The 25,431-nt window shown below is 44.0% G+C and overlaps 1 protein-coding gene across 1 annotated transcript in view; it reads left to right on the top strand.

The window, feature by feature from the left end:
• Window positions 1-25,431, top strand: part of herc1 (HECT and RLD domain containing E3 ubiquitin protein ligase family member 1) — a 139,367-nt gene that overhangs the window by 98,503 nt on the left and 15,433 nt on the right. The window contains exons 59-77 of the mRNA XM_080770003.1: window positions 363-571; window positions 1,554-1,674; window positions 2,740-2,886; window positions 4,330-4,431; window positions 4,648-4,821; window positions 5,816-6,118; window positions 7,102-7,167; window positions 8,412-8,537; window positions 9,280-9,418; window positions 10,866-11,047; window positions 11,296-11,451; window positions 11,993-12,115; window positions 13,004-13,106; window positions 14,047-14,216; window positions 19,420-19,558; window positions 20,320-20,489; window positions 20,789-20,958; window positions 21,777-21,942; window positions 22,295-22,388. Coding sequence (XP_080626129.1) covers window positions 363-571; window positions 1,554-1,674; window positions 2,740-2,886; window positions 4,330-4,431; window positions 4,648-4,821; window positions 5,816-6,118; window positions 7,102-7,167; window positions 8,412-8,537; window positions 9,280-9,418; window positions 10,866-11,047; window positions 11,296-11,451; window positions 11,993-12,115; window positions 13,004-13,106; window positions 14,047-14,216; window positions 19,420-19,558; window positions 20,320-20,489; window positions 20,789-20,958; window positions 21,777-21,942; window positions 22,295-22,388 — 2,860 coding nt within the window. The remainder of the gene's footprint in view (window positions 1-362; window positions 572-1,553; window positions 1,675-2,739; window positions 2,887-4,329; window positions 4,432-4,647; window positions 4,822-5,815; window positions 6,119-7,101; window positions 7,168-8,411; window positions 8,538-9,279; window positions 9,419-10,865; window positions 11,048-11,295; window positions 11,452-11,992; window positions 12,116-13,003; window positions 13,107-14,046; window positions 14,217-19,419; window positions 19,559-20,319; window positions 20,490-20,788; window positions 20,959-21,776; window positions 21,943-22,294; window positions 22,389-25,431) is intronic.

Genomic DNA, 25,431 nt, shown 5'->3' with positions numbered 1-25,431 from the left:
TAATATAACGTATTGACCAATTACCATTTTATGATTAATGCGGATCCAAACGGATCATTTGTTTGATGCATCATGCATGTACCAGTCTTGGCTGAATGGAATATTAACAACGCTCACAACGCGCCACGCTGCAGGCTTGTAGATCAGCTATTTTCAGCAAGTGTAAAAACAGTCATTACGACGGCATCATTGCCTGCCCAAATACATTTTGTTCGACTAAATCAACTGTAGATTTAGTCAGCTAAAATCTCATGACATTTAGTCGACTAAAACTAGACTAAGGTGACTAAAATGTGACTTAAATATACTATTCAAGAGACTATGACTAAAACCAAAAATCTAAATGTCCTGTCTTGTCTCAGGAGTCCATCAGCAGTATGAAGTGGAGTCCTGGTGGTCAGATGCTGCTCACCTGTGCCAAAGAGGAGAGCGTGAAGCTGTGGTCCAGTTCGGCCTCGGGTTCCGGCGGCTGGCACTGCTTACAGAGCCTCGGTCATCCCTCTGTGGTCAACGGCATGGCCTGGTGCAGCCTGCCCGGACAAGGGCCCAAACCCCTCGCCATGTTGGCCACGTATGTTGATTATAATGTTGCTTTGTAGCAGTTGTTTATTTGTCATATTCTCTCTGAGTGCTTCTCTCTCATCTGAGTGGATCCTTCAGGTACTGTCATGTTTTCCTAATGATTTATCTGTCTCACACAAATCTTTGGCTGGGGACGCCCGGAAATGCTTTGGCCATGTCTTGCGACCCCCACCCCCAATACAAACTGACTGCAAAAATAACCTTCATAATAGAGAAATATATCGTAAATGGATACTGATGAATGAATACTTGCTACATGGGTTAAGAACCCCTGATTTTGGCTGCAGGGGTAAAACAAATCTTTTTTTATATTTTATTATAGTCTTGCTGCTGCTGCAATGACTTCAATTTAGGCTTGTCAAAATTATTTGCCATTAGAAGGCATTGTACAGAATATCTCACACAGAGACCTGCATTAACATCTCTGAAATGTTCAGTAGTTCCTCAGCAGACATGATGACCGTGGCTGTCTGTGTGGTGGTGGTGTAACTAAGATCTGCACGGCAGTGTATTCCGTTTGCAAAATGTATTTGTTAATAATGTTTTTTGAGAATGTTTCAAGAACATTACCACCACATACATTTTGCAAACGGAAGTAGCCTAGTACACTGATGTGCAGATTTTAATGTGGTTTTATTATTATTATTATTATTATTAGGGTTATTCCTTTTTTATTCTCATCTTGTTGTTTCAAAACTTGGCGTAGAATGGTTGGCGTTGTGCATCAATCATTGCTGGTGTTTTGATCACCTATAATCTCATGAAAACATTTCCATTGCTAGACTAGACTAGACAGTCTGCAAGGACAATTCAGTCAAACAAACTAAAGTTATTTTTTTTGTGCGTGCGTGCGTGCGTGCGTGCGTGCGTGCGTGCGTGCGTGCGTGCGTGTGTGTGTGTGTGTGTGTGTGTGTGTGTGTGTGTTTGTGTGTGTGTGTGTGTGTGTGTGTGTGTGTGTGTGTGTGTTTTAGATGCTGTCAGAATGGTCTAGTCTCGGTCTGGACAGTACCTCAGGAAACCTCCAGCTTCCCAGAATGCAGCTCTTCCAGCTCAGAGGGCTGGTGGGAGAATGAAGCCAAACCTAAATTCAAGGTACTTTGTTATTATTAAGCTGTTCACTTGAAGTGCTTTTTGAGTGGTGCAACCACTCCAAGGAACAGCAATGTCTGTGTCCGCCTATGTGTCGTCCGCCTATGTATGTGACGTTAATGAGCACTGCTATTAGTACGAGTAGGGGCGCTGTTGTGCCAGAAATATAGAGAGAGATAGTGCTGTACTGTTGCCTGCTAATGAGAGAGAGAGAGAGGAGGGGGGAGAGAGAGGGGAGTTGCACCACTCAGTTCACACAGGTGTGTTTATGTTTTTGTTGGTGAAAGTAAATCTTCGGTCCGTAACTATGTCCGTTGTCTCCCTCTCCCAGTGGCGAGGGAGACAACGAGTCTAGGGAGTATGAGGTATAAAGTACAGCAGCCTTGTGTTCCTACAACAGAAAGATTGGGCTGTTTACACCGCAGATATGTCCTCTCCACCTACAGGAAATACGTTGGCTGCGACCAGGGGACCCGTCTCTGAACGTGTCTAGAGCGTTGCAGTCCCGCACCCTTTCATCACGACGCCTCGTACAAAGCCAACTCGAGTTGTGTCAAATCATGATCATCATTTTTTAGCCGGACAAATAATTAGAAAGAAGAAAAAAACGTGTGGACACATATTTAGGTCCCTTTGAAATTAAACCATGGTTGCTAAAATCCATTTTTTGACAGCGGCCGCAGACATTCACTTCCTGGTTTACGGGCCGAACAAATCTTGCTATTATCTCTGAATCTACGGAGCTGTCCGTGGTTTTGATCAGAACGCCGATATGTTCTGTCCTAATGTCTGACTTCACCAAACATCTCGTTTGGAATATTAATGCTTCTAAAGAGAGATCAGACTTATTAGCGCAAGGTAGTAATGGAACATTTCACCTCCTGTTTTTAGGGGGGGAAATGGAAGGCTGGGCTTTTCAGAGTAAAATCTCCCTCCTCCGTCCATCAAAACTAGAATACACCGGGGAGACAACTTGGTCCAGTTAGAAAATATATAGTACACACACACACTTTCCCTTGTAACGTGTGTGTGTGTGTGTGTGTGTGTGTGTGTGTGTGTGTGTGTCAGTCTTCCAGGGGGACAGTGGACAGAGCAGTGTGTGTATTCCACCTGAAGGGTCATCTCACCCCTGTCAGGACGGTGGTCTTCAGTCCTGACGGATTGACCCTGGCCTCTGGAGGAGTGGGAGGTCTCACCAACATCTGGTCACTGCGGGTAGGACTCTCACACACTCACACACACACACACACATACACACACACACACACACGCACACGCACAAGATAGATATCGTCAGCGCTGTCGGCCATAAAGAAACCTTGTGTCCATCCATGTGGCTGCGTATGGATCTTCCAGACGTTACTGAATTCCCTAACACGTTAAACGCCCGGGGGTATTTAGGACCATTAAATCAGAGCGCCCAGCGATTTACAGCAACGGAGCACAATTATCGACGCATCAGGCGCTATCCCGAATGTAGCTGACGTAGCCAAAGCACTCCCGAGTTGACAACAACGGGAGGTATGATTAATTCTACCGCGACTAGCGACAGGACCGCGATGGGCCGTCTAAAACATAATGTTGGGATCCGATGGTAATTCAAACGGAGCATTAGTTCGACATGCGGAAATAACGGTCGGACTGCTCCCGTGCTTGCGGTTATGGTTAGGTTAGGGTGACTGTCGGACCAATAATAGTGTTGGAACTAAAGCCTGTACCCCATAATCTTTGATTAGAATTGGACGGAATGATTTAGATCAAGAGTTATTCACGTTTTAAGATTTCCGATCTGATCGGCTAAAATGGGGGGGAACATTTTTGATGACGTCCCAACCGGAAATGACATCCAATGTTGCCCAACAGACGCTCCCAGCCTGTGGAGCGATCGGTTATGATATCAATAAATCTCCGTCCTTTTATCAATCTCTGTCCTTTTATCAATCTCCGTCCTGAGTGCTGGGCGTTACTATTTGTTGGACGCAGAACTCTGTATGCCGCTCGGGGTGTTAACCATTCTAACCTTGGTGTGTGACAAGGTGGCTCGGTGCTGCAGACAGTCGTAGTTTTAGTTATAACCATTCTAACCTTGGTGTGTGACAAGGTGGCTTGGTGCTGCAGACAGTCGTAGTTTTAGTTATAACTATTCTAACGGTGTGTGACAGGATGGCTCGGTGCTGCAGACAGTAGTAGTTTTAGTTATAACCATTCTAACGGTGTGTGACAGGATGGCTCGGTGCTGCAGACAGTCGTAGTTTTAGTTATAACCATTCTAACGGTGTGTGACAGGATGGCTCGGTGCTGCAGACAGTCGTAGTTTTAGTTATAACCATTCTAACGGTGTGTGACAGGATGGCTCGGTGCTGCAGACAGTCGTAGTTTTAGTTATAACCATTCTAACGGTGTGTGACAAGGTGGCTCGGTGCTGCAGACAGTCGTAGTTTTAGTTATAACCATTCTAACGGTGTGTGACAGGATGGCTCGGTGCTGCAGACAGTCGTAGTTTTAGTTATAACCATTCTAACGGTGTGTGACAGGATGGCTCGGTGCTGCAGACAGTCGTAGTTTTAGTTATAACCATTCTAACGGTGTGTGACAGGATGGCTCGGTGCTGCAGACAGTCGTAGTTTTAGTTATAACCATTCTAACGGTGTGTGACAGGATGGCTCGGTGCTGCAGACGGTCATAGCCGGGTCAGGAGCGGTGCAGAACATCGTCTGGATACCAGACGTGGGCGTCGCCATTTGCTCCAACAGGTCAAAGGTACAACCCTCCCTCTTCCAACCACGACTCTTATAATGTATTCTACCCGCGTTATCTTTTTGAGGGGTGCAGCCACTCCAATGATCAGCAATGTGTGTCGAAATCAACTACTGTGTGTGTGTGTGTGTGTGTGTGTGTGTGTGTGTGTGTGTGTGTGTGTGTGTGTGTGTGTGTGTGTGTGTGTGTGCGTGTGCGTGTGCGTGCGTTCTCCACCAGGACGTGCTGGTCGTGAACGTCTCTCCAGAGTTCGTATGGTCCAACCATGTTCTGGCCACGTGCCGCGCGGCCCTGAAGAGACAGGGCGTGGTCGGCCTGAACATGGCGCCCTGCATGAGGGCCTTCCTGGAGAGGCTGCCCGTCATGCTGCAGGAGCAGTACGCCTACGAAAAGGTACAGTCCCACCACTGTGGTGTTTGGCAAGCACATTTTAGTTCTAGTCAATAGTCTCTTGAATAGTTTCTATTTAGAAAAAACCTTATTAATTTATTATTTCATACCGTAACATGGTTTGGACTAGTACTTTCATGTCTAATCTTAATTGTATTTTTTTATTACAAAAACGTTTTATCAAAATGATGACTTTTTCTAGCAAATTCACCAGTTCCACTCCTCTGTTTCAGTCTTTAAAAATTCTTGCCATTTTTGATATAAACTACCAGCCAGTTTTCAAAATGTATTCCATTTTAATAACGAAATCCATAATCATTACACCAGAGCATCCATTGATCAGTTCTTTTAAGAGACAATTACTGCAATTTTTATTAAAAAGCTTGGGTAACACGCCCTAGTCATATTATTATTTGATATTATTATTGGCATTTATTTTTGCATAATCGTCTTTTCTTCTTTTTTTTTATCTTTAGACCTATCAATATTATTCATATCTTAATTCTGTTATTTAAGCTCAACTGGTAGCTTCTATATGAAGGCCACTCAATAAGCCCCTTTGGGGTTTTTTTTGGCACATTGGCGATTTTAGCCAATGTATACGCCTGTAGGAGGTCGAGGCTTGTATCAATGTATACGCCTGTAGGAGGTCGAGGCTTGTATCAATGTATACGCCTGTAGGAGGTCGAGGCTTGTATCAATGTATACGCCTGTAGGAGGTCGAGGCTTGGGCAAGAACAACTGGGGTCGTCTTATAATCAGAGTCGTCTTATATTCGGGACAATACGGTAGATAAAAAATAAACATTACATATTAAAAAATAATTGGGTTGGTTGTTTTTGTGCTGAATGTACATACGCCCTCAGCTCTATTGGACAAATATAACGCTATTTTCGTGCTCGGACACAGCCAGGGACACAGGGACAGACCCAGGCACACATACAGTAGCTGCCCATAGGAGTGGTTGTGACTATTTCTCCTCATGTTTCCCCCCCAGCCTCACGTGGTGTGTGGGGAGCAGCTGGTCCACAGTCCCTACATGCAGTGTCTGGCCTCGTTAGCCGTGGGGCTCCACCTGGACCAGCTGCTGTGCCGGGCCCCCGTGGCCCCTCACCTGCGACACCTCCCCCATCAGGAGTCTGGCAGTGCCGCGTGGAGCGCCAACGAGTGGGCCTGGCTGGACTGCTTCTCCACCACGGTGAAGGCGGCGGAGGCTCTGGCGCGGGGCGCCGCCTTCCCAGAGTCCTTTGCTGTGCCCGACCTGGAGCCCGTGCCCAAGGACGAAATGTCACTGCTCATGGTGAGGAAACTGTGCGTGCTTGTGCGTGCGTGTGTGCCTTATTTCATTTCCATCAAGGACCCCTAAATGTATTGTGTATTAGGTCACGGACCCCCATCTGAAAATAATTCATACCTGGAACCCCCCCCCAGCCCCATACAAGATTTGTGGTATTAAAAATGTCAATAGTGTCAAAGAATGTCAATATTTGTATTTTTTTTATATCTGATGTACAGATGTATAGCCTATAGGGGCCTGGGGGGGGGGGGGAACCTCACCCTCACCCTCACCCTCACCTATTAGACCAGGACCATCAGAACTCCGAGGGTGTACAAATGGAACCAAATGGACCTGTAAGGGTCAATTTGGTTCCATTTGTACACTCTCAGAATTACAGCCACATATAAGGGTCCATCTGGTTCCTAACTAATCCATCATTTAAACCCCACTTTAAAAACCAATGCGAGTGAGGTGGAATTAGTCAGTCAGACAGAATTAGTATGCTGGGCCTAAACTAAAGCAAACTGTCACATCTCTACTCGTATAGTCTATAGCAGGAACTCAACCTGGGGTCTCGACCCCACAAGGCTTTGCCACATGCTTTTCTCAATGCCTTTTTCTTTCTTTCTTTCTTAAGCCCAACATGAAAAGTTCATTATTACAGTTTGTTCAGTTTAATAATTCAGTGAAGAATATTTAATTAGTAGGCAAGGCAACATTTTTCAGAGGAGGAGAGAGTATAAGTGAGGGCGTCTGTTCGTGTGTGTGTGTGTGTGTGTGTGTGTGTGTGTGTGTGTGTGTGTGTGTGTGTGTGTGTGTGTGTGTGTGTGTGTGTGTGTGTGTGTGTGTGGGTGTGGGTGTGTGTGTGTGCGCATGTGCGTGCGTGTGCATGCGCGCTGCTAGATCAGTGAATCATGGAGGGGGCTTGCGAGACTTGGCCAATACTGTGTGTAAATACAAACCGTTCTTCTGTACAGTATTGAATTTGCTCTTCCTTTGTGCAGGATAACAGTAAATGGGCGTCTGGTCTGGACGAACAGATCATGTCTTGGGCCACATCCAGACCAGAGGTGATTCCATCAACACACTAACAAGATCTTCTTCTCATGTTGCGTTTTATACTCTGTTGCACAATGGTGTCGGTTGCACGCCCGCCCAAGGGTTGGCATCTGGGAGGGAATCTGCATATGGCAGTCATCTGACTACCATACCCAGAGGGAATCTGGGTATGGCAGTCATCTGTGTGTGTGTGTGTGTGTGTGCGTGTGCGTGTGCACATGCGCGTGAGTGTGCGTGTGTGTGCATGCGCGTGAGTGTGCATGCGCGCTGTTAGATCAGTGAATCATGGAGGGGCTTGCGAGACTTGGCCAATACTGTGTGTAAATACAAACCGTTCTTCTGTATACCCAGAGGGAATCTGGGTATGGCAGTCATCTGAATGCCATACCCAGAGGGAATCTGTATGGCAGTCATCTGACTGCCATACCCAGAGGGAATCTGCGTATGGCAGTCATCTGAATGCCATACCCAGAGGGAATCTGTATGGCAGTCATCTGACTGCCATACCCAGAGGGAATCTGCGTATGGCAGTCATCTGACTGCCATACCCAGAGGGAATCTGCGTATGGCAGTCATCTGACTGCCATACCCAGAGGGAATCTGGGTATGGCAGTCAGATGACTGCCATACAACAAGCGATATGTCGAAAGAGATATCCCATATTCTTCATCATTCAGCATTAAATTATATATCGATATAGGCTGGTGCCAATTTAAATCTATTTAATAAAAACACATCGTTATACATGATGTTGAAAAATGCACGTTCAAAAACAATATTGTAATCGAAAAAGAAGACAATACTGGATTTGTGTATTGAGAAATACTAATAATATAAAGATTTTTCGGTAATTTTTCTTTTGGAAAATAATTTCGTGAAAAATCCTAACGTGAACCTAATATAATAATAATAATATCTGGGATGTATATAGCGCTTTTCATGAGTACTCAAAGACGCTTCACATGTGTGGGGGGCCGGGGGAGAACATAGGAAAAGGACATCGTTATTAGGAAATAAAACTAAACTAATAATACAGTGCGCATAACAGTATCATGTCATATCGTGAGTTGAGTGAATCGTTAACATGCCTATTCATTACTAGAATCACTAATTATCGTTATACTTGTGTGTGCGTGTGTGTGTGTGTGTGTGTGTGTGTGTGTGTGTGTGTGTGTGTGTGTGTGTGTGTGTGTGTGTGTGTGTGTGTGCGCGTGCGCGTGCTCGCGCGTGTGCGTTTTATGCGCGCCCACCCAAGGATTGGCATCTGGGAGGGAAGTGTGACGTGTACCTGTGGGGTGCCGGGCGGCACGGCCAGCTGGCAGAGGCTGGCAGAAACATCCTGGTGCCAACCGCAGCTCCATCCTTCTCTCAGGCACAGCAGGTACTAGACCTTGTAAACAAAATAATGCATCATCACCAGTGGTGGAAAGTGACCGATTCTGGCAGAGGAAGTCATTGATTTTTTTATTTTTTCATGCCAAATGAAACAGGGAATCATTAGCTTCAAATTGACATATTGGTTGTTCAGTTTGACCCACCAGTTTTGGAGATACTGTATGGCTTATAGAGTAATGTCTTGCAGAAAACAGAGAGTTGAGAAAACAGGCTTGAAAGGTTCACGTCCGTGGACATTACACCTAGCTACATGTTTAAGCATTTATTTCATATTTACATTTCAGCTCTGACTATTTCAGACATGCTCTAGTATGTGAAGAGTCTGCCTGTGCTATCTCATTTTGGATCAAAATGAAATAAATTACGTTTTTTTGTGGAAAGTGGAAAGTTGTTTTTGCCACCATGACCGTCTCCCATTCAATTCAATTCAATTCAAAGGGCTTTATTGGCATGAGAAATCATACGTTTACATTGCCAAAGCAGAAAGAACAATACAACAATACAGCAATACAATCAAAACAAAAATGATGTACATTTGAAGGTCAGAATCTTCAATAGATCAAATGCTATGTACCAAGGTCACTCAATGCAGGTATAGTGCAGGAATATACACAATGATTAGTCTTTAGGGTGGTTGTGTTCCATATGATATCCTTCTCCTATTCACAAGTGGTCACATTTACAAGTACTGTACTTAAATACAATGTAATCCTCCTCCTCTCCTCTAGACGGTGTGCGGTCAGAACTGTACGTTTGTGATCCAGCCTAACGGCACGGTGTTGGCGTGTGGCGAGGGCAGCTATGGACGCCTGGGCCAAGGCAACTCTGACGACCTGCACCTTCTCACCGTCGTCTCAGCCCTGCAAGGTCGGTGTTGTGCATCTTTGAAAGTTTTTGGTTGCTTGTTGCTTAGCTTATCTGTGTCTCTTATCCTGCTATAAATGTGCCACGTCTGCGTGTGTGAGTGTAATGCACGTAACTCGAGAACCATTCAGCATATGCGTTCCACACCCCCACAGGGAGTGCAGTGCCCGAACTCGAGTCGGTTGGACCCACGGTTCTCCAGAACCACCACAAAAGGCTCTGGTCAGGCCAGGCCAGTGGGCCTAATGAGGCCAACTCCTTTCACCTGTGCAATTTCCAGCCTCTGCCTCAGCCAATTGAGGCTCAGCCAATTAGGTTCTGCCAGTGGGCACAGGCACATACACAGATCTCCATGTGGGACACCGGCTGACAGTTAAAACGGGTGCTATGACAACGTATATCATTAGGTTCCCAAGTTGCATCGTTCCCAAGTAGGCTGGTGGCCGACTGCGGCGGGCACGTACAGGTCTAGTGACATTAATTGTCACATTCAGTGGATTATCTGTGGTCTAGGGGTTTTCTCTGTGTGTTCTGAAGCCTTTTGAGCTGCAATAAAAAACGTAAGAATTTGCCAACAGATGTCACTGTTGAGGGATTTTGCCTGTCAATCCATTGGGATTTGCGGACCGTGAAATCACAGGCAGATCAGAGCACAGAAAATCCACTGAATGTTCAGGTTTTTTGGGTGCAGTTGCGATCCGAAAGCCTACAAAAACAAAATGACAAAAATCACTGATGTCCCTTTTTTGGGCTTGCCATTATAAGAGAAAACAGCAGATCTATAAGCTCACTCCCAACCTGACGCGACAGGTTGTGAGGTTGCAGAGCCTTCACTAAAACAGCCGGGACAACGCTACACACGTCCTTGACTCTTCTCCCTTCTCTAAAACAGCCGGGACAACGCTCCACACGCCCCAGACTCTTCTCCCTTCTCTAAAACACCCTGGACAACGCTCCACACGCCCCAGACTATTCTCCCTTCTCTAAAACACCCTGGACAACGCTCCACACGCCCCAGACTCTTCTCCCTTCTCTAAAACACCCTGGACAACGCTCCACACGCCCCAGACTCTTCTCCCTTCTCTAAAACACCCTGGACAACGCTCCACACGCCCCAGACTCTTCTCCCTTCTCTAAAACACCCTGGACAACGCTCCACACGCCCCAGACTATTCTCCCTTCTCTAAAACACCCTGGACAACGCTCCACACGCCCCAGACTATTCTCCCTTCTCTAAAACACCCTGGACAACGCTCCACACGCCCCAGACTCTTCTCCCTTCTCTAAAACACCCCGGACAACGCTCCACCTGTCCCAGACTCTTCTCCCTTCTCGCTCCAAAACTATGGAATGCACTTCCCACTGCAATCAGAACTGCAGCCAAAACTTTAGAAGGCATTTTGTAGAATCCTCGTAACGTTTTTTGTGCCGTCGGGACACACACACACAGGTTTCGTGGTGACCCAGCTGGTGACGTCGTGCGGTAGCGACGGCCACTCCATGGCGCTGACGGAGAGCGGCGAGGTGTTCAGCTGGGGCGACGGCGACTACGGGAAGCTGGGCCACGGGAACAGCGACCGCCAGCGCCGGCCCCGGCAGATCGAGGCCCTGCAGGGAGAGGAGGTGGTGCAGGTTCGTTGTTCTCCATCAGTAATGGATCACTAGTTGGAATAATAATATTAGATTTTTTTTAATCAAGAATTGATCAATGTCACCATGGTCCACATACTGCACACTGTACAAGAAAAAAGGACACATCAAAAGGGCACATTGCTGTCCAGAGGGCAAGAGGTGGTGCTCTAGCACCCCCTAGTGTCTATCTGTGCATGCCACTGCCCATGTGACCCATTGATTCAATGTGTTTGATCATGGTCTCCTAGATGTCCTGTGGGTTCAAGCACTCTGCTGTGGTGACGGCCGACGGGAAGTTGTTCTCCTTTGGGAACGGTGACTATGGCCGGCTGGGACTGGGCAACACCTCCAACAAGAAGCTACCAGAGAAGGTCACAGCTCTGGAGGGATACCAGGTTGGCCAGGTAATATGCATCCCTGGTCTTTTCTCCATTCATTGTCTCCAATTTCATCTTTGTCTAGGACGAAAATGGTGGATTTGCTCGCTCTTATCATCGTACATCATGACCTGACATGACCTTGCTCAGACACATATAACGCAAATTGTCCATTCATTGTCGATGGTATTTAATGTTTGTGTAAGATGAAAGAATCTCTATAGCTATATATAGGAGGGTACTTCTGTACTGTACTGTACTGTACTGTACAGTTACTTCTATCCAGTTTGTATCCATATTTTAGACCCGCCTATATACAAGATCTTTGTCATACCTCATGTCACATTTGCCATTGACAATGAAAGGAGAATGTACGTCACATGTGACTGAGCAAATCGTTTTTTTGTGCCAACACAAACATTTAATGCCTCGTTGACAACAATGGTTAAAAGATAATAACATAAGTTGACAAATGAATTCATGAGGAAGAATATTAATGTTTTTGTTGGATGATGTACGACTATAAGAGAGCGCCCCTCACTTCACACAGTTGTCATATTTTTGTCAGGTGGCGTGTGGTCTGAACCACACACTGGCCGTCTCTGCTGACGGCATGATGGTCTGGGCATTTGGAGACGGAGACTATGGGAAACTGGGGCTCGGTAACTCCACGGCCAAGTCCTCACCCCAGGTATGACACTAACCAAGTCCTCACCCCAGGTATGACACTAAAGTAAACCAAGTCCTCACCCCAGGTATGACACTAAACTAAACCAAGTCCTCACCCCAGGTATGACACTAAACTAAACCAAGTCCTCACCTCAGGTATGACACTAAACTAAACCAAGTCCTCACCTCAGGTATGACACTAAACTAAACCAAGTCCTCAACCCAGGTATGACACTAAACTAAACCAAGTCCTCACCTCAGGTATGACACTAAACTAAACCAAGTCCTCACCCCAGGTATGACACTAAACTAAACCAAGTCCTCACCTCAGGTATGACACTAAACTAAACCAAGTCCTCGCCCCAGGTATGACACTAAACTAAACCAAGTCCTCGCCCCAGGTATGACACTAAACTAAACCAAGTCCTCACCTCAGGTATGACACTAAACTAAACCAAGTCCTCGCCCCAGGTATGACACTAAACTAAACCAAGTCCTCACCTCAGGTATGACACTAAACTAAACCAAGTCCTCGCCCCAGGTATGACACTAAACTAAACCAAGTCCTTTAATGCCCTGGGTTTCCAACCCTTTTCACATCAAGGCCCGTGTTTTGGTCTGTGTTTCTAGACTGTGACTAAAACAAAAACAACACTGATTTGAGCCACTAACCACCATGTGATGAGATTTAGCCTCTCACGCCTAAAACTAAAGTATGTTCTGTTTCTGTTCGGATAGGAATTTGTCTACAATTCCAACTCTTTACATTCTCTAATTGTGTAGAATTCTTGTAAATGAAGTAATGCAGATGTTTAACAAAAATGTAACAATTGAAAGCATAAAATGAAAATGGACCCTTTATGGGTCAATTTGGTTTCATTTCATCTGTCGTGTTTATCTTTTTTCCCAGAAAGTGGACATTCTCTGTGGAATTGGCATCAAAAAAGTGGCCTGTGGAACCCAGTTCTCTGTAGCTCTAACCAAAGATGGCAACGTGTACACCTTTGGACAAGGCATGTATTGAGTCTTAATGTCAAATGTCTCTCTCTCTCTCTCTCTCTCTCTCTCTCTCTCTCTCTCTCTCTCTCTCGCTCTCTCGCTCTCTCTCTCTCTCTGTCTCTGTCTCTCTCTCTCTCTCTCTGTCTCTAAATGAAAACGTAAAATAATAATCAATATATTTCCAGTTTAACACTTACATGCCCAATTCACACCTGTATTATAGTCAAAATAGCCAATCTATCGAGCGATATGAGGATATTTTGGCAATGAAAACTAAAATAATTACTTACTTACTTTAAAATGTTCTATGAAATTAAAATGAAAGCGGTACAAATGTGTACTTTTTTTTCAGGGTATAGAATTTGCCTCAGTAAAGCAAGTATAGTTAAATGAATAACAATAGTTGTATAATTGCAATAATAATGTGTGTTGGGACTTGTGTCTCGTGTCACACCAATTTAAAATTTAGCAGACGCTCTTAATCCAGAGCGATTTACAGTAAGCAATAACAAAAAGCATGGCATACATCAAATACTGTATATAAAAAGTAGTTATCATGAAACATGCGTAAGCTAAGAACGTAACAGTGGAGTATCTATATCATTGAAACTATATATGTAAACTATACATACTATACTATACATATGTACTATAAAGTGCTATGACTACATGAAATGCAATTCTAGTGCTGTCTACGTAACATGCTATAAGTCTGTATAAAGTGCTATCTAAGGGGCTAGGGTAAGTGCTACGGGCCATGGTGGAGTCTGAAAAGGTAGGTTTTCAGAATATGGCAGAAGACTGGGAGTGAGGCTGCAGTTCTGATTGTGATGGGAACTGCCGCCCTCCAATGTGCCACCCTCGACACTCCATATTTTAAGCACCACTGAGCTGTAATCACCACCCCAACAGTCATGTTTTTCCTCTGTTCTTTTTTCCTTGCCTCGCCATCAGACCGTCTGATTGGCTTGCCAGAGGGACGGGCGCGGAACCACAACCGTCCCCAGCAGGTCCCGGCTCTAGCGGGCGTCGTCGTCCAAGACGTGGCCGTGGGGGCCGAACACACGCTGGTCCTCTCCTCCATGGGAGACCTGTACACCTGGGGCAGCAACTCTGAGGGACAGGTAACACACACACACACACACACACACACACGCTGGTCCTCTCCTCCATGGGAGACCTGTACACCTGGGGCAGCAACTCTGAGGGACAGGTAACACACACACACACACACGCACACGCTGGTCCTCTCCTCCATGGGAGACCTGTACACCTGGGGCAGCAACTCTGAGGGACAGGTAACACACACACACACACACACACACGCTGGTCCTCTCCTCCATGGGAGACCTGTACACCTGGGGCAGCAACTCTGAGGGACAGGTAACACACACACACACACACACACACACACACACACACACACACACACACACACACACACACTCCTTATGGCAATGTTTCCATTGCTTCTATTTGAGTAAACATTTCTCCCAGTTTTAATTAGAACCGGGAGCATAACATAATTTGTTGTGGGCTTTATGTTTTCTTTTTTTTCCCACTAGGATCTGCATATTGGTTTGCATAAGAACATTTCAGAGTTGTTTTGTGGAATGTCACAGGCAGTGGCATTCTTGTACTGAGGGAGGTTTTCCTTTGCTACTATCTCAACGTGGGGTCTGGGCAGGGACCCCCAGGGGTCCTTGAGGGAGTTCCAGGGGGTCCCCAGCTAATTGATAGTTAGGAACCAAATGGACCCTTATGGGTCTGTAACTCTGAGAGTGTAGCGGGTCCATTTTGGTTCCATTTGTATTAGTGTCAATTTGGGGGTTCTTGACATGAAAAGGTTTGAGAACCACTGCTCTATACTCTATAGTATAATTATCATCTCTGTCGGGTGGAAACCCTCATATGTCCAAAACTCAGAAAATATCAAACATTATTATTATTACTTGCGCAAGCAGAGCGCGCAAGTAATCATTTCGCTTGGTCTCTTCGAAGTGAAGCCAAGTTGTCTTCAACCGTAAGTCTGTGCCTGGTTTGCTGGGACCAGTTACAACATTACGTCATCCTTGAGAGAGTACATGGTGTGTATATGACGTAATGTTACAAGTTACAAGTTACAACATTACGTCATATACATACCATGTACTCTCTCAAGGATGACGTAATGTTGTAACTGGTCCCAGCAAACCAGGCACAGACTTACGGTTGAAAAAAACTTGGCTTCACTTTTTGGAACCAAGTAACCACAGTATACTGCTAATCAAATTACAACTACATACTCTGTATGTAGTTGTAATGTGATTTGTAATTTGTAAATCTGTGCCTGGTCTGCTGGGAACAGACTACACAGATGACCATATCTCTTACGTCATCACTGAGAGCTAGTCATACATATACACACACCATGTACTCTGGTCCCAGTTCTCAACGATGACGTAATGTTGTAACTGGTCCCAGCAAACCAGGCACAGACTTACGGTTGAAAAAAACTTGGCTTCACTTTTTGGAACCAAGTAACCACAGTATACTGCTAATCAAATTACAACTACATACTCTGTATGTAGTTGTAATGTGATTTGTAATTTGTAAATCTGTGCCTGGTCTGCTGGGAACAGACTACACAGATGACCATATCTCTTACGTCATCACTGAGAGCTAGTCATACATATACACACACCATGTACTCTGGTCCCAGTTCTCAACGATGACGTAATGTTGTAACTGGTCCCAGCAAACCAGGCACAGACTTACGGTTGAAAAAAACTTGGCTTCACTTTTTGGAACCAAGTAACCACGGTATACTGCTAATCAAATTACAACTACATACTCTGTATGTAGTTGTAATGTGATTTGTAATTTGTAAATCTGTGCCTGGTCTGCTGGGACCAGACTACACAGATGACCATATCTCTTACGTCATCACTTACTATTTACTATTACTATTTTTCATATAAAGGCAGAAGATAGTAGAAAAGATAAAGACACACGGTTATTTGATCTGGATTGCACAAAAAGTAAACTATCACAAACAGGAGGTTTACCAACAACACTCAGTATAGCAATTGGTGCACAAGTGATGTTGACTACTAATGTAATGGTATCTGATGGATTAGTCAACGGTATCAGAGGACTTGTTGAGTATATTGACTTTGAGAAAAACGACACCTATGTTACAGTAATACTTGTTAAATTCCAAGACAAAGATGTTGGTCTTAATGCGAAGTCTAATAGTAAATATAAAAATTACCCAGAAGCAGTTCCAATATACAGACATGAAGCTATAATTTTCCATGGAGGCAGAAGAACAGGATCAACAAATAGGTTTCAATTCCCGTTGACATTAGCTTGGGGATTAACTATTCATAAGGTTCAAGGTTTAACTATACAAGAGATTGTCGTATCTATGAAGGGCTCACGTTTTAACCCGGGACAAGCCTATGTAGCATTCAGTCGAGTGAAAAGGATAAGAGATCTATATATACTTGATTTTAGTCCTAAAAAGATCAAAGTAGATAAGAATGTGGAAAGAGAAATGATACGATTACGACAATCACCTCTAGAAAATCCAAATATACGGAAGGTAACTCAATTACCATTAAAACATTCATTAAAAATTGGATTGTTGAACATCAGAGGTTATCTAACACATTTACAAGATATAAACTCAGATTCCCAACTCGAAATGTTGGATCTAATAGCTTTTACTGAAACACACTTAAAGAAAAATAATAACATTACTTTTAAATTAAAAACAATGAACACCAATTACAAAACAATCAGGAATGACAGAGAATATGTGACACAGGCCAGCACTTTGGTCCTCAACTCGATTTTTACAGATTACAGATTATTACAGATTATTAAAGTACAGAATGTAAGCTTTCATATGATGTATCATTCAATGAAATTGGACAATAACTGAAGGAGATATGACCATCTAAAACTTGTTGAAACAGATAACAGATACAAATGCAAAGTAGAGAAATTTCCCTTCAAAGATTCTTCAGATTTTAGCACCTCTGGAATGGGTGTGACAATAGATGCTTGTCCACACCCCTATGTCTTGCATAATCACTCCCCCACCCACTAACCACTCCCCCACTAGGTTACCTGTCAATGACAGTTGAGTGGACACACTGTTTTACTTGAGTTAAAGTAAAGAAATGTAGGACTGAAGTTGTTTAGTGTATGTTTTGTAATAATACAATCTAAAAAGTAACTAGTAGGCTAACTGAGTTTTCAATGGATATAGGCTATGTAGTTTTAGACCAATGCTTTTACATTGTGTTGTAAATAGCTGCAGTAGGCTACACCATTTTATGCAGGTCTACAGTACTTTAAGGCAGCAATCAAAGTCAGACAATTGACCCAGTATTTTAGATAAATAAAACCGACGCATCAGGCTATGATGCGTTGTGCGCTTGTAGATTTGCTATTTTTAATAAACATCCGTTCACATGCCTGCATGGTTTCTATTTAGTGTGCAAGGCTTACATCCGGTCTAAAGCCCACCCACTGTATGCGCTGATTTCCATACACAATCCGTATCCTCCCCTCACCGGATGTTGAATTAACAGTACTAACGGCCATATATTTGACGATTATCTTTTACACAAAACGAATTCCCGACATTTCCTTTTCACTTGATACCGTTTCGTAGAGACGGCCTACACAAACGATCTGTATACCAAATGAAAGCCCGAATTTCGTAGTTTATATAGTATTTTGATTTTTTTTAAATGAGCAAAAAATGAGCGAGTTATAATTTAAAGAAAAGACGAGTGTTCTTGGCTATTTGCGCCGCGGGTGGAGGAGGAACAAGCAGCAACAAGCAATAACTTCCATGGCTATGAAGCAATATAGCACTAACGGGCAACGTTTCACATGTATTATTAGTTTTATACATTTTAGGAGTGAAAACATGTGTTTAGATGCTTATGACAACATCTCAGCAGTTAAGACAATGTCCCTCTGTTAACACACGACAGCTAGCTAACTAGGCTAGCTAGCTTTTAGCCTGTTGTTGTGTGATGGTGGAAGTACGGTAGAAATAGCTTCCAGGCTGGGAAGCGTATTTGAGCGAGTAGCTACGTGGTTTTGTTTATTTTCCTGTAAAGTATAACCCAAAAGCTCCTCCATACTATAGCCATGTAGAATAATTATTTGTTTACAAACACAAGCACGCTAATGGGCGGTGACCAGAGCGTGAAACCTCAGGACAAAGAGATCCCAGGACCAATCGAAAACAACATGCAAATCTCAGAACTGCGCTTCTCCGGTCCCAAAACATTGTTAAAAAACAAGCCTACTTTGACATATAAATGTATACGTTTAATTTGCCCAAATGAACAATCTGTTGGAATAAAAACCTTCTTCAACATTCAAACTGTCTTCATATGAAAAAAAAAAAAAAAACACATAAAAAAAAAAACGATTTTATTTTGACCATTTAGACCATTTCGTTCTGGCGAGTTGAGGCACTTTTTGCTGGCACCTGTCACATATGATATAGGTGGGGGAGTTATGTTTGCTATAAAAGAAGATATTGCCATTGAAATAATTCAAAAAGAAATCGAGATATTAGAAAAAGTAGAACACGTATGTATACATGTAAAAAATAAAGATCTATATATCATTCTTATGTACAGATCACCTAAAACAAACCTTACGGAATTAAACACATTTCTCAAGAAAATGGTAAAGTATCTATCATCTCCGACTTCCACAATTATGATAATAGGAGATTTCAATGAAGACCATTATACTGAAAAAGATATAAATATAAAGACCTTCATGTCAAGATTAGGCTTTAAACAATTAAATACAAATCCAACTACAGATTTCGGAAGTATTTTAGATCATGTATATTTCAACAAATTTGAAAGTATTATTACAGAAATTGAAGTTAGAGACACATATTACTCTGATCATGATTTAGTATTAATATCACTATAGTACAATATGAAATACATTTAAAACAATTGACAATTTACAATAAGTAATAAAATAATTATACTGTATAATATATTTTAATTCAGTTTATATACCTTTTTTTTCATCACATATCAATGATTCATTTTTCTGTAAAAAAGTAGTTAGGTAGCAAATAGTTACACGTAATGATTATACATTTCAAACGTTCCTTCACAGAGATACTGAGATGTGATACTTTCCAGCGGTCGAAAGTACTTGCGCGCTCTGCTTGCGCACTAGTAGGCCATTTATGGCCTACTAGTGTGCAACAAGCAAGTATGCACTCGGCAGAGTGCAGTTCTAGTTATAATTGTGTTTTCATATTGAGGTGTTGTGGTCCCTGTGCAGCTGGGTCTGGGCCACACCAACCATGTGAGAGAGCCCACGCTGGCTGCAGCACTGCAGGGGAAGAACATCCACCAGATCTCTGCTGGACGCTGCCACAGTGCTGCCTGGACCGCTCCCTCTGTCCCGCCCCGCGCGCCAGGTTAGACACACACACACACACACACACACACACACACACACACACACACACACACACACACACAGTGCTGCACAGACAGCGCTCGTACATTCCGAGTTATGGAGGTTTGAAAATCCTGCTTTCAACCGAGGTAAATGGAGAGGAGTTGTAACGTCCCATAGCTGGTGGTGACGGAGGCGTTGCGTAGCAACCGGATCAATGTTAAAAGCTGCATTGGGGCTCAAATGGGTCTGAGAGGCTAAATGTCGTCAAATGGTGGTCCGTGGTTCAAATGCTGAATAAATAATGGACGGTTGAAAACCACTGGTGAACACAGAGGTGCACCTGTCATTGTGTAAGCAGACACCAGCCTTGATGCTGCATGACAACAAAGGCCTGCTTGACACGTTGAGAACGATAATGACTGAAACTAGACCCAAGTTACATAATAGTTACATAATAACTACTAGTGATTGATTTGTATGGGCTTGATGGGAATCTACATTTTTGTACTTTTTTCAATCAGAAACATACTGCAAGTTGTTTTGACACAAGGTCGGATCAAAGGTACATGTTTTGAAGATTATATGTCTTGAGGCTGGGGAGAAGATTATTCATATATAGATTTTTTTTCTCCAGTACATGAACGACAAACAGGTGCATTTAATGTACAGATTGAATCTCCTCTCCTCTCCTCTCCTCTCCTCTCCTCTCCTCTCCTCTCCTCTCCTCTCCTCTCCTCTCCTCTCCTCTCCTCTCCTCTCCTCTCCTCTCCTCTCCAGGGTCCTCGGTGCCGCTGCAGCTGGGCCTTCCCGTGGCGGTCCCTCCTCAGTACGGCGGCCTGAGGGAGGTGAGCATGGAGGCGGTGAGGGCTCGCCTGCGCCTCCTCTACCACTTCTCTGACCTCATGTACTCTTCCTGGAGGCTGCTCAACCTCAGCCCCAACAATCAGGTATGTGTATGTTATATTTTATAGCAAAAGGCTATAAAAAGATCTGGTGACAGGTGCGTAGGGCAATAAAGAATATAATGAAAAGGGTGTCTTTGAAAAAACAAAGAAAAGGTCCAGAACACTGTCAGACACTTTCCAAAAAAATGTTGCTCTTTATTAGGTCGACGTTTCGGTCCCTTAGACCTTCACCAGGACAGACAAAAGGTCCAATGAGCCTGATTGTTCACCACATTCTCTCTGTTTTTCCATGTTTTGTTAGTGTAATAATAATAATGCTAAACATAACACAATGTTTCCAGAGCTGCACTTCCCACTACAACGCTGGTACGTGGGGGATCGTCCAGGGCCAGCTGAGGCCCCTCCTGGCCCCCAGGGTCTACACCCTTCCCATGGTACGCTCCATAGGAAAGACCATGGTCCAGGGCAAGAACTACGGCCCCCAGATCACCGTCAAGAGAATCTCCACACGGTTAGTATTGCATGGTGCACTTCACACGAGCGCGAATGATTGTGTATGTACGGTCAGTTACCGTGTATATGTAAAGTGCACACACCAAGGGGCTGCAGGGGGGTCCCCTGGGGTCCCCTGAAAAATATATTGATAGTTAGGACCTACAGTAAATGGACCCTTACAGGCCAGGTCTAGCTGTAACTCTCTGAGACTGTACGACTGGAACCAAATGAACCAGTATGGGTCCATTTCTAAATGTACACTCTATAAGAGTTAGTAGGGGTCCGTGGAGTAATGCCAATCTGGCGTTCCTTGAAATTAAAACGTCTGAGAACCACTTTTCTATACTGAGCATCAGTGGCGTGCACAGCCATTTAGAGGGGCAGGTGCTCAAGTGAAAAGAAAGGGCACCTTGTGGAACCAGCCGGTTGCCTTAATAGTGTGAGATGTATACATTGTGGTGCATAAATAATATATTAGAGGCTTTTTTTTTCAATGTCACCATGGTCCACATACTGTACAATGTTCACTGTACAGTATTCTTTTTTCTAAAGGGCACATTGCTGTCCAGAGGGCAAAGGGCAGGTGCTCTAGCACCACCTAGTGTCTATCTGTGCACGCCACTGCTGAGCATACATGGCTGTGTATGCATGGTACACGACACTGAGCATGTGTGGTTGTCTGTAATCTGAATCTAAATGGTCCATTATTTGTTTTCATTTTGGTATTGATTTTATTAGGTAAAAATGTGTGTGAACCCTGAGTTTCTCCTCTGTCTTCTCTCCACCACCCCCCCCCCCCCACACACACACACACACACACACACTTGCACTTAGGGGCCGTAAGTGCAAGCCCATCTTCGTCCAGATCGCCCGTCAGGTGGTGAAGCTGAACGCGTCCGACCTCCGCCTTCCCTCCAGGGCCTGGAAGGTGAAGCTGGTGGGGGAGGGGGCGGACGACGCTGGGGGAGTGTTTGACGACACCATCACTGAGATGTGTCAGGTAACACTTCCATACAAACAACACCATAACAAGTTATGTGTGGGTGGCCTGCACCGCTCTTAGCCACCACTAGATGGCGGTCAATGAGTTAATACTTTCTATTAGTTCAATATGTGTAAAAGTCACACACAGTCTGACACAGACGTAAAGCGTGTTGTTTATTATTAAATGATGGTAAAACAGTGGTAGACACAGCACACTTTTGTGTTGTCACAGATCCTGGTAAAAACAAAAAACTGTGTGTGTGTGTGTGTGTGTGTGTGTGTGTGTGTGTGTGTGTGTGTGTGTGTGTGTGTGTGTGTGTGTGTGTGTGTGTGTGTGTGTGTGTGTGTGTGTGTGTGTGCGTGCGTAGGAGTTGGAGACGGGAGTGGTGGACCTTCTCATCCCCTCCCCCAACGCCACAGCCGAGGTGGGCTACAATAGAGACAGGCAAGTACAGCAGATCTGTTGACAGCTATAGGAGGTCTCTGAGGTCTGCTCCGTATGCTGTGTCCACCATCAACATCTTAACACAATCAGCGCATGGATTTCTTTCAAAATATCAGTTCGGGGTGCAGCGCAGATATGGCCGCTCTTACTCTGTAAGACCCCCCCTTCCGTTCCGTACAAAAACCGGGAGAAATATTTTGGCTTGCTTACCTCGCTATCATTACGATAAAGTTGCTGAATAATCCCTCGTGTTCATATTTTGAACGAGAGGTATGTTGAAGTCAGAAATGAAGAGCTTAGTATATCTGGTCAAAACCACGGAGAGCTCCCTAGATTAGGAGATACGAGGCATTCTTTCTGAGCGTTAAACAGGGAAGTGAACGGCAGCGCGCATATGCGAATAGCAAGGAGTATGGTGCAGAAGGAGAGGCCAACAATTTTTTTATGATTCAAATTTGTATTGCTTTTTCAGTTTTAGTCACATAAACAATTAAGACAACAAATGAAACAAAACTAGACAAGAAAAGAATAAATACACAACAAAATCTTTACATGAAAGATAAAAACAATACAGCCAATACAATACAATAAAATAATAATTAAAAAAATATAATAATTAAAAAAAAAGGAAAAAGAAATGCCATTGCACCTGGGTAATATCAATTTACACTGTATTCAAGGAAAACAAGAGAGAATGGGACGTTGCGCTCACACCACAATGGGATCTCTGACAGCAATATGCATTATGTATCCTCCCCATTTCCGGATATATTTGTCCAGTCTGTCGGACCTCCTATATGCCATTTATTCGTATGCTGCAACCTTGCCTATCTCCACAAACCAATCATGAAACGATGGACTCCCTGACGCTTTCCAACCCCTCATCAGCACCTGTCTATCAATCATGATAGCCGTGAGGATGAAATCTACATAATCACAGTGAGCAACCTGCTTTGGGTCACCCAGTATGTAAAGCCTAGGGCAGAAGGGAAAATCGACATTTCATTTCATTTCTATGATACAATTATGAATTTGTTAGAGGCCAACTCTAAAAAAAAAAAAAAATTATCTGAATATTTTTCAATGAAAATGTGCTAGGACGTGTGTACACGTCCTCGCACTCCGTCGGTTGGATTAGCTATGATGTTTATTTTTAATCTTTTTTGAGTGGTGCAACCACTCCTACAACCAGTAATGTCCGTGTACGTACCTGTGTACCTGTGCCTATGAGCACGAGTATGTTACTTTTCATACCAGTAGGGGGTAGTGCTGTGTCTCTAATGAGAGAGAGAGAGAGAGAGGGAGGGGGGGGGGAATTGCACCACTCAGTTCACACGTGTGTGATTTTTTATCCCACAATTTTGCAGCCCATTTTTTCTCACCCATGTGTCAATTAACTAATGTAATCCTGGGCGCTACACTTCCTCTGCCAACCTGGGGAGGGCAGCGGACTGACCTCATGCTTCCTTCTATGCAAGAGTTAAAGACCTATAAAGGGTCCATTTGATTACCAACTCTCCGTCATTTAGCTCAGGACCACCTGGAGCACTATCGGGGGACCACTGGTTGAAAACCACTGATTTAGAATAATAAATAAATGGTCCCAGAATCACTGGATTGGACAGAGGAGAGGCACAGCTCTGGTTAATTCTGATCATGAAGGCGTGTCTTAACACATTCAGGACGGGAACCCTTTTGGTGTTTTAAGCATTATGTTATACTTTAACTATTGAAAAATAGCAGATCTACAAGCTCATAGCGTGGCACCGAGTGCCACACTACGGACTTGTTGATCTGCTATTTTTGGAATAACATATTTTCAGATGAGGGTCGGCGGCCAAATGCATTCAGTATCATTCTGTGGCTCCTTGACATGAAATAGTTTGAGAACAACTGACAGAAAACTGTCAGGATTTAGAAGACATTTGTAGAATCGTCCTCATGTCTAAATGGGTTAAGGCCTTTTCAGGCGGGCAGCGACTGGCGTGCCTTAATAAACTTTCTGTATTTTGGGGGCGAGCGGACAAGTTGAGGGGCGTTGACGCAAGCCAGCGCGGTCCTGTGAAATGGTCACATGCACCCCCACATGTCGCTGATCCAGGCGAGAACGCTTGCGTCACTCACTCCCCCGTCTGAAACTGTGTGTGTGTGTGTGTGTGTGTGTGTGTGTGTGTGTGTGTGTGTGTGTGTGTGTGTGTGTGTGTGCGTGCGCACGCATACATATTTGTCTTATGCAACTGCTGCTTCCAGTGATGTAACATTCTCAAGGTCAGCAGCACCAATAGCTCCTTTCCAAGACTGCTCACCAAACCGCCCTGGATTTGAATTCCCATATATATATATATATATATATATATATATATATATATATATATATATATATATATATATATATATCCTCTGTGAAATTAATGATTATTTTATTAAATGTTTTTTTTGTGGCTTTCTCCTTTTTTTAATTTTTTTTTATAGAGGGACAAACAGTAGGCTAACAGGAAATGGGGAGAGAGATGAGGGGGGAGGGAGTCGAACACCGCCAGACAGGTGCCTGGACCGCTGAGCCACGGCCCAGGCCGAAATGAATGAGCCTGATAGGCTAAAGACTAATGTCTCCCTTCATCTTAAAGGAGCATTCAGTGATTTGGGTGGTTTGGAAAAACCCCGGTCCACCCCGGTAACAAGATGTGCACATGCACTACAGTGGGGGGACACGCGACAGGCCAACAGCACACACACCAAGGCCCGGCCCCGCTCAATCATGGCGTCATTGGCGGAAGGCCCCTCTCTATCCTGATTGGATGAAGGCAGTCCACCTAGCCAAAAACGAAACCTAAGGTTTGTTGACCCCCAGGGGTTAACTGGGGACAGGGAGGAACTCCTTATGGTCAGCACACTCTATAGTAGGGAGGATTATCAAAAAAATAAAATAAAAAAGTGATTTTTGAATTAAGTGAAATCACTGAATATACCTTTAACTGTCGTGTGTCTTATGTAAATTAATAATTATTATTTAGTTCCCACTCTTATTCCCACCGTATTTTTTGTGAAATTTGTCCTCGG

This window comes from Protomyctophum bolini (genome assembly GCF_963924005.1).
Source record: "Protomyctophum bolini genome assembly, chromosome: 1".
In the NCBI taxonomy this organism is placed as follows: Eukaryota; Metazoa; Chordata; class Actinopteri; order Myctophiformes; family Myctophidae; genus Protomyctophum; species Protomyctophum bolini.
The sequence above is the reverse complement of the archived record's forward strand: the minus strand, read 5'-3'. Positions and strand labels throughout refer to the sequence as shown.